This window comes from Diadema antillarum, unplaced genomic scaffold, assembly GCF_040938485.1.
Source record: "Diadema antillarum isolate AM-2024a unplaced genomic scaffold, OU_Dant_1.0 seq00000877_RagTag, whole genome shotgun sequence".
Lineage (NCBI taxonomy): Eukaryota > Metazoa > Echinodermata > Echinoidea > Diadematoida > Diadematidae > Diadema > Diadema antillarum.
Genome location: NW_027271741.1, coordinates 193,286 through 205,459, shown reverse-complemented (window position 1 = coordinate 205,459; position 12,174 = coordinate 193,286). Strand labels below are relative to the sequence as shown.

The 12,174-nt window shown below is 36.1% G+C and overlaps 1 protein-coding gene across 9 annotated transcripts in view; it reads left to right on the top strand.

Moving 5' to 3' along the window:
* LOC139740744 (actin-binding LIM protein 1-like) overlaps positions 1-12,174 on the top strand; it is a 223,497-nt gene that overhangs the window by 207,625 nt on the left and 3,698 nt on the right. For 7 of the 9 annotated variants that reach the window (XM_071651317.1, XM_071651314.1, XM_071651312.1 and 4 more), the window contains 5 exons: positions 1,127-1,153; positions 7,153-7,211; positions 8,488-8,554; positions 9,147-9,283; positions 10,725-10,781. In XM_071651317.1, the coding sequence (XP_071507418.1) occupies positions 1,127-1,153; positions 7,153-7,211; positions 8,488-8,554; positions 9,147-9,283; positions 10,725-10,781 (347 nt within the window). The remainder of the gene's footprint in view (positions 1-1,126; positions 1,154-7,152; positions 7,212-8,487; positions 8,555-9,146; positions 9,284-10,724; positions 10,782-12,174) is intronic. The other 2 variants (XM_071651313.1, XM_071651315.1) reach the window with 2 other exon arrangements.

Sequence of the window (12,174 nt, the reverse complement as noted above, 5' to 3'; positions counted from 1 at the left end):
ATGAATTACATGGCTCTAAAAATTAGATTTAAGCATTCTGAAGATCACATAATGCTAGAAAGCTTTGATTTTTTGGGAGGAGGGGGATGGATCCTATTCTTTTTTCTTACAAAATTACCAACAAGTGTTCATGAAAATCAGGGTATGCTGTTTAATACAGATAAGAAGACGCTACAGCTAGTGCTTTCATAAAGTTTTTAACTGTGCAAGAAGATGAATGTCTTGATTTTGTGCATGTTTCTCTCTGTCATTCTTTGAAAGAGAGAAGAATTATTTACCTTTGCACTATTTGAATACATATAAGAGAAGAGAAGCAGTGGGATAAATTGAGAGGAAAGAGATACATACAGGTAGATCGATAGATAGATAGGTAGATAGATAGATGGATAGATAGATAGATAGATAGATAGATAGGTAGATAGATAGATAGATAGATAGATAGATAGATGGATAGATGGATAGATAGATAGAAAGTTAGATAGATAGATACATGTAGACATATAGATAGATAGATAGATAGATAGATAGATAGATAGATAGATAGATAGATAGATAGATGGATGGATAGATAGAAAGTTAGATAGATAGATACATGTAAACATATAGATAGATAGATAGATAGATAGATAGATAGATAGATAGATAGATAGATAGATAGATAAATCGATAGATGTAGATAAATAGATAGATAGATAGATAGATAGATAGATAGATAGATAGATAGATAGATGGATAGATAGACATATGGATGGATAGATAGATGGATAGATAGACATATACATAGATAGATACATAAACAGAAAGAGAGAGAGGGAGACGCACTAAGAACAGAGGCAAGTATAAAAAAGAAGAATCTCAGTGATCTGGATTGAGCATGAGAAATGAATGGTTGTTACGATTTTTTGTACAATACAAGTTATGTACAATATATTGTATATGCATATGTTACTACTATATCTGTATGTGACTATGGATATTACTCTCTGTCTGTGTATGGTCTGTTGCATCATCTATAACTTTTTCTCCCCAAAGGAGAAGGGGAATCAGGTCAGGCATGTTACATCTATTGATCAATTATACCGTACCTTTCATTTTTCTGGATGTGAATTGTCATTTCCACCTACAGTGGCGTTGAAAGACCGAAAATACAGAGGTAAGAAAGTCTCTAGGAGGCAACCCCTCATCAGACTCTTCAACCTCCCCCCAAATATGCAATGGAAGCACCCATCTTTCCATTGAACACGTGGCACGCCTAGAGTGTACCATTATGTGTGTAGTGGACACCACTATTAACCATGCTGACTGCTGACCTGTCATGTTCAAAAGTGCAGTCTTCCTCTCCTGCCTCTGAGTGCAGAGAAGACGTGCAGGGGTAGAAAGTTTCAAATAACCCCAGGGGTTGAAGGGTCAGAGTTCATGAGCAAAGCATTCTTCCGATGGAATGATGACAAAATGGATCTGCGATTTTCTTGCATGATTTTATTTTTGTTTTACCTGACTCTTTCTCTGTTTCTTGTGATATTGTTGAGTTGTTGTTTTTTTCTTCTGAACAATATCCTGTAAGCATCAGTCATGAAAGATTCAAAGAAGGAATTTCTCTTTGGTTGAAAAGAAAAGAAAAACCACTTAAAATCATCCCCTCTTCATGAATTCTAAAGTGATTAAGTCACGGAACATTTTCAAGTGGATTCGTCAACCTTACACAAAATGTTAGCTCTTTTTTATAACATTAATTAGTTATCTTAACAAGTGGAATTTTGGAGACTGTCGCACTCCACTCCCAATAAATGCGGAATAATGATTCTCATGAATGGATCAACATTTACCCACTGGTGATACGTCGTCATGGCAACCGTCTCATGGTTAAACTGATGCTGACAGGAGCCTGTGCCTCTCAGTCCTATGTTTCTACTTTCTGAGATATTCTGACAGAATGCTGCATGATTTTCAAGAAACTTTTACCCTCTGTTTGCATCTGGCAGCCAAAGACTAGTCAGTCGATTAGACTTCAAAGTTCATGCCTTGAGGACATGATCGTGTCGTCATGGAAACCAAGAAGGGGATGAAATGAGTTTACCTTGTCTAAAGTATCTAGAAATATCACAGTCTTAGTTTATAGTAATTAAGTTGATAAAATATTTGCAAAATTCCAATATCATAAAGTCATTTTAACACATACATTTACTGATGTATTAAGTGCCAGCAGTTTTCTTGTTGAGACTTCTTAAACATCTTCTTTAGATATCAGACTCACTAACGAGTGGGTATAAGGTTAATTCACCCTCGTGGAAGATGTTGCTGCGCATATCCTTTCTGAGTGTCAAAATTTTGCCACGATTCTGTGAGTAGGGTTTCCCTGCCCTTCCTAAAAAGGTCAACCTATGATAAGTCTGTGAACGTGGCAACTCTACTTCAAATGTCATGTTGCTAATAAAAAAATGTGGTAGATTGTAAGTATGTTGATCCATTAAAAACAATTGAAGACCTGAAATGGTGGTCATTTAGTAAAAGTGAATTATCATAAACTGACCTTTGCAAAGGGATTGGGTGTTGGTCAGTTTGATTTGTCATAATCCCAGTAATGTATGCTGGAAGATGCAATGTAGAAAGAAACTGTCTGCATTTTGTTTTAAAGGATTGATTTAATGGTTGCATGTATCCCCATATATTATGAGATTTGATGAGTCAGCCATAGGAGAAGAAAGGTAAATAGCATTGATGAAGTGTATAATCTAAAAGTCTTTGAAAGAGGTGGACTTCAGCACACCTGATTATCATAATATTGCTCTATTTTAGTCCTAGAGGTGTTTTTTTTTTCCTCTCTCAATGTTTTTATCCTGAATTACATATGTGGCATGATAAGACTAGATTAAAATATTTCCACTTGATTTCCCATGTAGTCTTATCTGAAAGTCATCTTGAGATTCCAGATAAATATAATTTCAGTCTTTTTGTAACATGTTTGGTAAAAATTTCAAGTATTCATGTGAATTCAAATGACATTTACTTGTTAAGATGTACCTTTTAAGAGTTAAAGAAGCAATAAAGAAAAAAACTGGAAGCACATACATACACTCAAACTGAAGTGATACTCAAATAATTGTAAGACTTTAAAACATATGATTTCTCTCTTTCAAATCAGCAACTGACTTTGCTGTAAAGAGTGACAAAACTTGGCAGTCAGACCTGGTTATGAAGCAGTTTACACAAAAGATTTATTGGATTTTTGAGGTCTGTAGAATAGCAATGATGACAGAAAATTTATAAGAGAGGCTATAAATCAACTCATTATGGTCACATTGTGTGCACATATGCAACGTAGGAGCTTCCCACCAATGCTAATATTTGTGTTGTAGCAGAACAAGTCATCTGGACTTGTGTAACAGTGTAATTGTTCAGCAAACTAAAACATGCTAAGTGCGGGTGTTGCAATATTTGTAACTATAGTTGAATCATTCATAAATTGTTAAAGTAGTTGCTCTGGCAGGGAAAAAAAAAGAAGAGAAGGTATCTTTAAGAACATTCAAGCTTCCTTGTGTGCAGTTTCCTAACGTGGTACAGTTGTTGAGGACATTTTCCTTTTTAACTGGAGCCCTACCTACCTTAGTCAGTCTAATAGTCACAGACATAATGTGGAAATGCCCAATGTAGTCCCATTGTGTCACTTTTATGTGAGGAATACATAACAGGAATGGTGTTTCCCCTCTTGTAGTGGAAATGATTTAGTGTTACTACTTTGTTGATTGTCATTAACTGATGCAGAGCGGATTGTTTAAAAAAAAAATCAATTTTGTAACACTGTTGTGAAGAATGTGTTCTTGTTTGACAATCTTTTTGATGGTTATAGCAAATATAAATCAGCTAGTAGACTGTACAGTACATCTCAGTGAAATGCACCTCCTGATGCCACTAGTCTAGACGCCCAAATATTATCTCTAGAATTAGAATTAATAATCTCTTGCTTCCATATATCCCCGGAATTGTTGATGAGAAATTCTCATAGCTGCAATGTAGGACCACCTTGTCTTGTGTGTCCTGTTGTGACTTAAGTCTACATCCCAGTTATTTGTGGATTATACACCGCGTAGAATCTCAAAACATTTATTCTGTACGTATTTCTTCCCACACCTGTCCGGTTTCAACTTCGTTGGAGAGTGCAAGGCAATAATGAAATTCTTGGAAATTGATATGACTGAATGTAGTGTAGTGTTCATTCACAGATATATTCAAACCAATTTGAGAGGTTAAAAACTAAAACTGATCATATCACAACTGAAGTAAAAAAAAATTATATATATATATATATATATATATATATATATATATATATATATATATATATATATACATATAATTTATATATTAGTGGCAAAAGAAGATAAGAGAATAGATGTTGTGCAGATATTCAGGGGGTGGGGGCAATATGCACTTTAAATCCTGTTGTACCACAGAAGCCACTAAAAGTTTACCCGAATAGGCTTCTGTAAGCACAATATGAATATCTCAACCATCATTCTTTGTCGTAGAAATGGATTTGATTATCTTAATGTGCTTCGTAGAAAATATTTTGAACACTAAAAAGTATGAAGGAAGAAGTTTTGTTGATTTGTAGCATTTGCAACATCGTTTTCTATTTAACTATTGAAAAAAAGAAGCTTCTTTTTTTTTTACATATCAGATACATGTATTACTTTCTTGCCAGAGGAAAGGGAGTAAACTCTTCTTTAATTTTTTAAATAAAAGTTGTGCTTTAGGTGGATGAACATATATTCCTTAAAACAGTCATGCTTTACTTCTTTCCAAACGATCCTGACCACTAATCATTTGTTGCACCCTTCAACTCATGAAACATTTTGTATCATTCTCTGCCATTTCTTTAGTCTTTACAACCAACAAATCTTGTTTCATAGTATTCTTACACTATAGATCCATTAGTGTCTTTGTTTATATAACATTTGCAAAATGCAGATATTTTTTGTTAACTTAGCTCAAAAATGTGATGTTAGCTATATCCCAATGGTTTAGATACTTGATGTTTCTTCTTCAAATTTTGTCATGCTCTACATCATATCAATCCTTGTTAAAATTCATCCAATTTTTTTTTTTCATCATTTAGAGTTTCCTATCAATTACCAGATATCACTATGTAGGTGTTATTCTTCAGTGTGTAGATATAGCTACTCCTTGAATTGAATTGTCACGAAAGCTGTTTATTGCAGTCTGTAAAAATGCAGTGTGGAACTCTGCTTTATGAAGTGTCATTTCTTGAAGCATTTCTTTTAGTGGTAGTTAAAAAGAGAAAAAATGTAGCTATCTGTAGAATCCTGGATGCATATATTCTTTGTGGAAGTGTAGTGTCAAGATATAATCCCTCAAACATAAGTATTCATGTGTGACATCATCCATGGCATTTGTCATCTGTATATGACAATGAAACTGCTGTTTACCTACTTTTATTCACAAATATCGCTTTTGTTAAAAATTAGTGTGTAGAAAAAGTATGTTTTGACTCATTTTAAGACTTTTTAAGACGGAGTGTAGTCCCCATTCTTACTTTCCTGTCACTTCCTGTAGCAATCTGCCAATACCCTCTTTGATAAAAGTAAATTTGGCCATCAGCATTTCGATGTAGCATAAAAATTACATCGCCAAAGAGGTAGCTACAGATGATTCAGGTTACAGTTCTCGTGAATGATTTTAGCACAGTATAAATTGAAGTGAAATGAGATAGGTCTTGAATCAGTGTGCACAAGCTGTAATTAATTTATTACTGGTATACATTGTTTCCTTGTTGCCATGGTAAAAGCAATGAGAATGATAAGACTGTACAGTTCTGAAGGATCATTGTTTGGCATGGCAACTGACTTTTGCATGTGATAAGTTGGATTTTGCGATTTCATCTCAAATTTTATTATTTTGCTTGTATTTAAGAGGGCTGATTTGTATTAACCCATCATCACAGCATTCAAATGAGCACTTTGATGGCATGGAGCAGCAATTCATACTAACTATAATAATCTGAGGTTATCGTACAGGAATTTGACTTAAAAAACCCAAATCCTTAATGTTTTGTTATTTTGGCAAGCTTTTAATCCTAAATCTACCCAGCAGGTGGAGATCTGCTATTGTGTGCTCGTCATGAAAATATATAAAGGTTTCTTAGTCTACAATATTAAAGTCATTAGCAAAGTACAGTGGTGTGGACAAGATACTGCTAATATCAAAGAATTTTCCCAGTTTTTAAAAATACGCTGTCATGTAGAGACTGACGTGATTACATCTTATTAAGGAGCCCCTTGAGTTCATTTTGTGCATGATTGATGGAAAATCATTTCACTGTATAAGAGCCACAAGACTATGAGATGAGTGAAATTTATCTCACTGTACTTCACTACATCTTTGCTTGGAGCAACACTATAGCATGGCCAGCACCACTTTTTCAAAAGTGGGGGGGGGGGGGGGGGGGGGCCAATTCCGGGTTTCATGAGCTAACAAGCAAAAAAAAAAGAAAAAAGAAAAAAAGGCCTTCTGCACAATATTGTAAAAAAAGAGGTCTTCAGCACAAAAACAAAGGCCTAACCATGCTGTTCATTCTATTGTTTTCTAGAAGCCACTTCAGGGGTAAAAAAAGTAGGGGGGAGGCTCAAAGTGGTCACACCCTTTGTCTTCCTATGTACGGGTGCAAACCCCCCCCCCCCCCCCCCCCCCCCCCAGTTCTGCCGGCCCTGTCAAGTGACTTGAATGGTTTCAATTCAAGCAATTTGAACCGTAGCAAGCAACTGGGAGTTTATGTAATTTCTAATGACAAAATATAAGCATATTTTGTTGTTGTAAAATATAAGAAATAAAGGAAAAATATAAAATCAAAAGCAAAATTACTTCCCAGAGACGTTTGTTGTAAACTCTGAAGGGTCTGGGTGTTTTAGCTCTGCTGAAATTTACACTGAATGCTTAGATTGATCGTCTGCTTACCTGTGATACCTCATGAGGGTAAGAATGATATTCAAGTGTGACAAGTATGAAAATCATTCATTGAAACCATGAAAGAGGAAAGACAAAGGAGGTTAAGAGGTTGCAGCCCATGTTGACACTGTTGTGTTATCTCTCCAATCATACTATGTGATTTTTCATTGTCTTTTTTTGATTATGCAGAAAATATAATGACGCCAAGAAGTTCAACTCTTCCACCGAACCTAAAATATGAGAGCCTGGTAAGAAACATTTAAGTCAACTTTGAAAACATGCATATATGTAAAATAGATCACTTGCTTGAAAGATATGACCATAAACCCATTGAGGACAGGCTGATTTTGCTAAAACGCACATTTCCCATAGACACCTGCCCGAGTGTACTCTGGACTCATCCTCAACGGTTTAACAGAATGAAAGAGCATGCAGTTGAAGGGAAGTTCCAGACTAGCTAAAAGTTACCTTGAAAAGATAGAGTACAATTTCTGATCAAAATCAATTCAAGATTTCAGATAAAGATCAGATAACAATTTGCAATGTAGTTTGTTTGTAAATATTATCTTGAAATTTTGAGTATGACATTATGTTTGACTTTTTTATAGCAAAAAAAAATGTGAATATTCATCAGCTTTTTGTACACTATCGGTGGAATATTGTGAGATAATTGCATCATCGGCTCACTCATCTGAATAGTTATATTATACAAATGATGCACAGGATAGAGTGTGTTAGTGAAGGTGCGGCGCGCTCGAGAGTATTGACAATGGTGCGACATGCACGAGGCGCAGCCGAGTGCATGTTTGCAACCATTGTCAATACTCGAGAGTGAGCCGCACCTTCACTAACGCCACGAAATAATCCTGTGCATCATTTGTTTTATAAAATGGGTCGAAAACTAACAGCATTATTCACGTACCTTTGTGGGTCAATACCAGTCAGCTACATGTAGCACTCACTCAAAAGTCAAGATGTCCGAAGATGTTCGTCCCAAACATTTACGCACGTCGCACTCGGAAATCCCGCACATAAGTACTGTACGTACGTATAAGAGTATACGTACACCACGTGTTATACACAAGAAAGGCCGCCGGCTGTTGTGGCAGCCCGAACTAGAAGTTGTTTACAGGATTGACAGCGCGTATAGTAGCGCGTGACGCACTTGTAACAACTGATTGAGTGCGCACTGCTAGTGTAAACATTGTGACGTACGTCAGGCCCCGGCCGTGCATTTACTAAGAAATTAATGCACGCACACGTGACTCATTTCAACGCTTCCAATTGGCTACATTCTTCAACCCATTTATAAAGAACTGTTATTAAGAACTTTTTGGCAAAACTTTAGCAAAACTTTAAAATTTCATAACTTCTCTAATTCTTGTCCAATTTTGATCAAAGGAATTGAATTTGTCACTGAGCATTCGTGTGTGTTTCAGGCTGATCTATGCGCAGTGCCATCCAATTAGATTCCGAGTGATTAGGGAGTAAAAAGATATGTATTTGTCTTTTTCCACCAATCAGAGTGAAGCGTACAGGAAAGCCAACTCTCTCCCAATGAACGCCAGAAGTGGATCGTGGTACAGCGATGGTAAGATGTGACAAAATGCTTTATAGCATTCTTTGATTCAGCTCCATATGTAAACAAAGTAAGTACAGTCAACCTTGCTTAAGTCAACCTGGCATAAGTCGAATAATAACCTAAGTCGAAGGTCTTTTCAAGTCCTCTTCTGTTTATATTCTTTTGATTTTAATCCTTCATAAGTCGAATATCCTCTCAGTAGCAGCTGTTTCTTCAGTCCAAGTAGATTTGATTTCAGGCAAGGTTGACTGTAGATGCATGTTAATGAATAAGCTGATCAATTAATAGCCAGCTAAGTAAGTAAATGAATAAAGAAACAAATGAATAGAAATGAGATATTTACACCCTTAATTATGTTCATTCATTAATTCATCAATATGATAATATATTCATTTACACAAAACATTCTGCATTTACGCATTCATCATTCATTCAGTCACTCAGTCATATTTATGTGTGCACAAATACACACCTCATTCAATTTTAGGATATTTGTAATTAGTTCATAAAATGCAAAGCTAAAAAAAAAAGAGATGAAGAGATAAAAACAAGGCAAACTAATAACAAATCCATAACTCTGTTTTCTTGCTCCACCTTGCAGCAAACTCTGAGGGCTACATCTCCAACGGCTACGCCAGCAGCGGCGAGCTGTCCCCCCGCCTGGCCAACATGAGTGACCGTCAGCTGAGGACACTGCGGATCACCACGGGCCGGTCCATGCCCGCCGTGGAGCCCAAGGTAGCTAAAGGGTCCAAGGCGGTCCGCATTTCCACCCCGGCCCCAAAGACCAGTACCCCTAGGATCGTACGTAGGGTCAAAGTTCAAGTAAGTCTGCCCTGAGGTTCGAAGGTCGCGGGGCACGACTCCCCCCTCGATCGAACGCTCGGCAAGCCTGTGCACATGGATGGAAACCCAAGACGGCACTTGACGCATTTGGCATGTCAGGCACAACCATAGAGCAAGAGGGGCCAAAAAGTCATGATATGATTTTATATCTATAATCATTTGATTAAGTTTTTCTTATATTCCATTGTGGTATATAGTAAATATATAATTTCCCCACCCCCTCCTTGTTTAAGTACAGTATATCAACCCACTTTCCCATCAATAACAGAAGCTAGGTAAATTTATCACCCTGTGGTTGGAAAAGAGAGAGAGCGGGAATGTGTGTGTCTGTGTGTGTGTCTGTTTGTGTGTGCATGTAACAGAGAGAGAAAAAAAAAACACACATATCATCTGCCCCTTCTAGTCTTTATGAAATATTTGATTTGTTCACAGTGTACGTTGTTGTTGTGTTTTTTTTGTCATTTTGTAACATGACTACTAAGCTCACTTATATCATCTCAGCATATAGCAAAAACAAATGTGCACATAATGTCCCCATAGACTGCAAATGCGGACAGACAAAGGGCAAATCTAGTGCATGTAAAACTGGAAACAGGTGGTTGAGTCTACAAGAGAAAAGACTTTTAGAGGTATCTTGATTTTTTGTGGAACCACTTTTCATGCTTTCATGTGACATTAAAGGCATTGTTTGACAATGTTTCCTGAAAACCTGAGCTTGTCCTCCATGCTATCAGTTTCTCTAATAATGTGAAAAGATTGAGTTTCATTTAATATGAAAAAAAAAAATCATCTTCAAATGCTTCCAAAAATCAAAGATCTGTGAATGAACTGATTTTGGAAATGGTAAACTGGCATGGTGACTTTTTGACATAGGTATCATAATCATGACAGCAAAGCTTTTGTAAAGATTTGTTTGCTTTTCATGTTGTTGTTTTTTTCATCCACTTCAACATCATTTTGCATCTAAGTCAGCAAATCTTTAAGAAAAAACAAAAACAAACTGAGCCACAGCATTGTTTAAGAAATAGTGTCTTCATTCCACTTATTAAGTGTAGCAAAAAAAAAAAGCTCAAAGTCATTGGAGGTGATGTTTTCATGGTTGATTTTGGTTATTCATGGTAATAACTACAAGTAAGGAAATGATAATCAGCATATTTGTATTTCATTTTCTCTTGGATCGCTCAGTGGAATGCATCCTGACAACAATATCATATTTTGCATGTCTCTCTATCTTTTTTTTTTTTTTTTTTTTTGCTTGGCTTCTCTAATCATTGCATTATTGATGCGGTTGCCACGACAACACCCACTCACTAACCCCTAACCACCACACAAGTTGCCTGAGACGTCTGCGCCGAAGGAAAAAGGAGCCTCTATGAACGATATGCCTGTGGTATGTCTACTAACAGCTCGACAGTTGCGCATATTGTAGCATTGTGATAGATGACTGTAAGAGTCCCTGTGTGGTAATGGTGCTAAATGTGGATGGATACTGGCTTTTACAAAGTATATCTTAGACACATGATCACACAAATCTTTAGGTGTTATGCCTGATGTTGTGAGCAAGCAAAATTGAAAGAAAGTGGCAAAAAGCACTTGTGGAAGATTGCATTCACTGAAATATACCATCATGAGTATGGATGGATGTGCCTAGCGTGATTTTTTTTTTTTTTTTTTTTAGGCAGAAGAATATGAGATCATAAAAGGATTGTCAACATCTTGATCATCAAGCAAATATTAATTTATATAATTTACTATCAGATATGTTCAATAATTTTTTTGTCGTTGTTCATATGATTATAAAAGGATAGTGGGGTTTTGCGTATTTTGTGTCTAAAGATTTTCCCAATCTGTACTTTGGTTTTACTGTAGACACAGTGCACACTCTGTTGCAGTTCCTTTTTCTGCTTTCACCAAATCTTTTACTTTGATGGCATTTAATAGCAGAATACCAGTGTTCCGATTTAAGAAATTGCCTCTGAGGTTGCACAAAGTCAAACCAAGTTCCTGATATTTCTGTCTGTTTGTATGAATGATCAAGGCAAAATATGTGTTTGTTTTGTAAGTGGTGGCAGCTTACTACAGTAACAAAAAAAAAAAATTGGGAACTTTTTCTTCGACACCGAAGTTGATTCCCGTGTACAACAGCTTCGTGGGTTGTCTTAGCAAAGAGTGAAAAGCTACATTTCATGCTTCGTGAAATGGATAGATATGCATGAATTGAGAAGAGAGAGAAAGAGAGATACGATGATTAATATTTGTTAATCCAGCTCATCAGTAAAACACTCATTAAGAGATTACTCTAAAGTAGATGCAATCACATGTATACAAAAGGACTTTTTTTGCATGTCTCATCTTATATATGAAATGGGACACTTTTTCTGCTCCACATGCACTCACAGCAGAGCAGCACTTTAACACCAGAAATTATTGCAGTTTTTGCTTGCTGCCATTTCGTTTCTTTCTTCTTCATTTAATAATTTTCACATTTGATACCATTACATGGGAATACTTGGTAATGGTGTCCTCCCCCATAGATAAAATGTAAATTTTCCCCATCTTTCCATGCATCAATTATCAATCAATTTTTCAGTGCTTTTATTAAGATTACACCATATGCATGTATATCGCTGCTTTACAAGACAGTGGAATAAATAAAAAAGAATCACAACCCCCCTCCCCCCCCCCCCCCCCACTAAAAATCTGCAAATTTATATCATTTTTTTAAAAATCACATGTATTTGAACAAAAAGCTCCCCATTATGCTTTAACCTCTTTAAAATGAG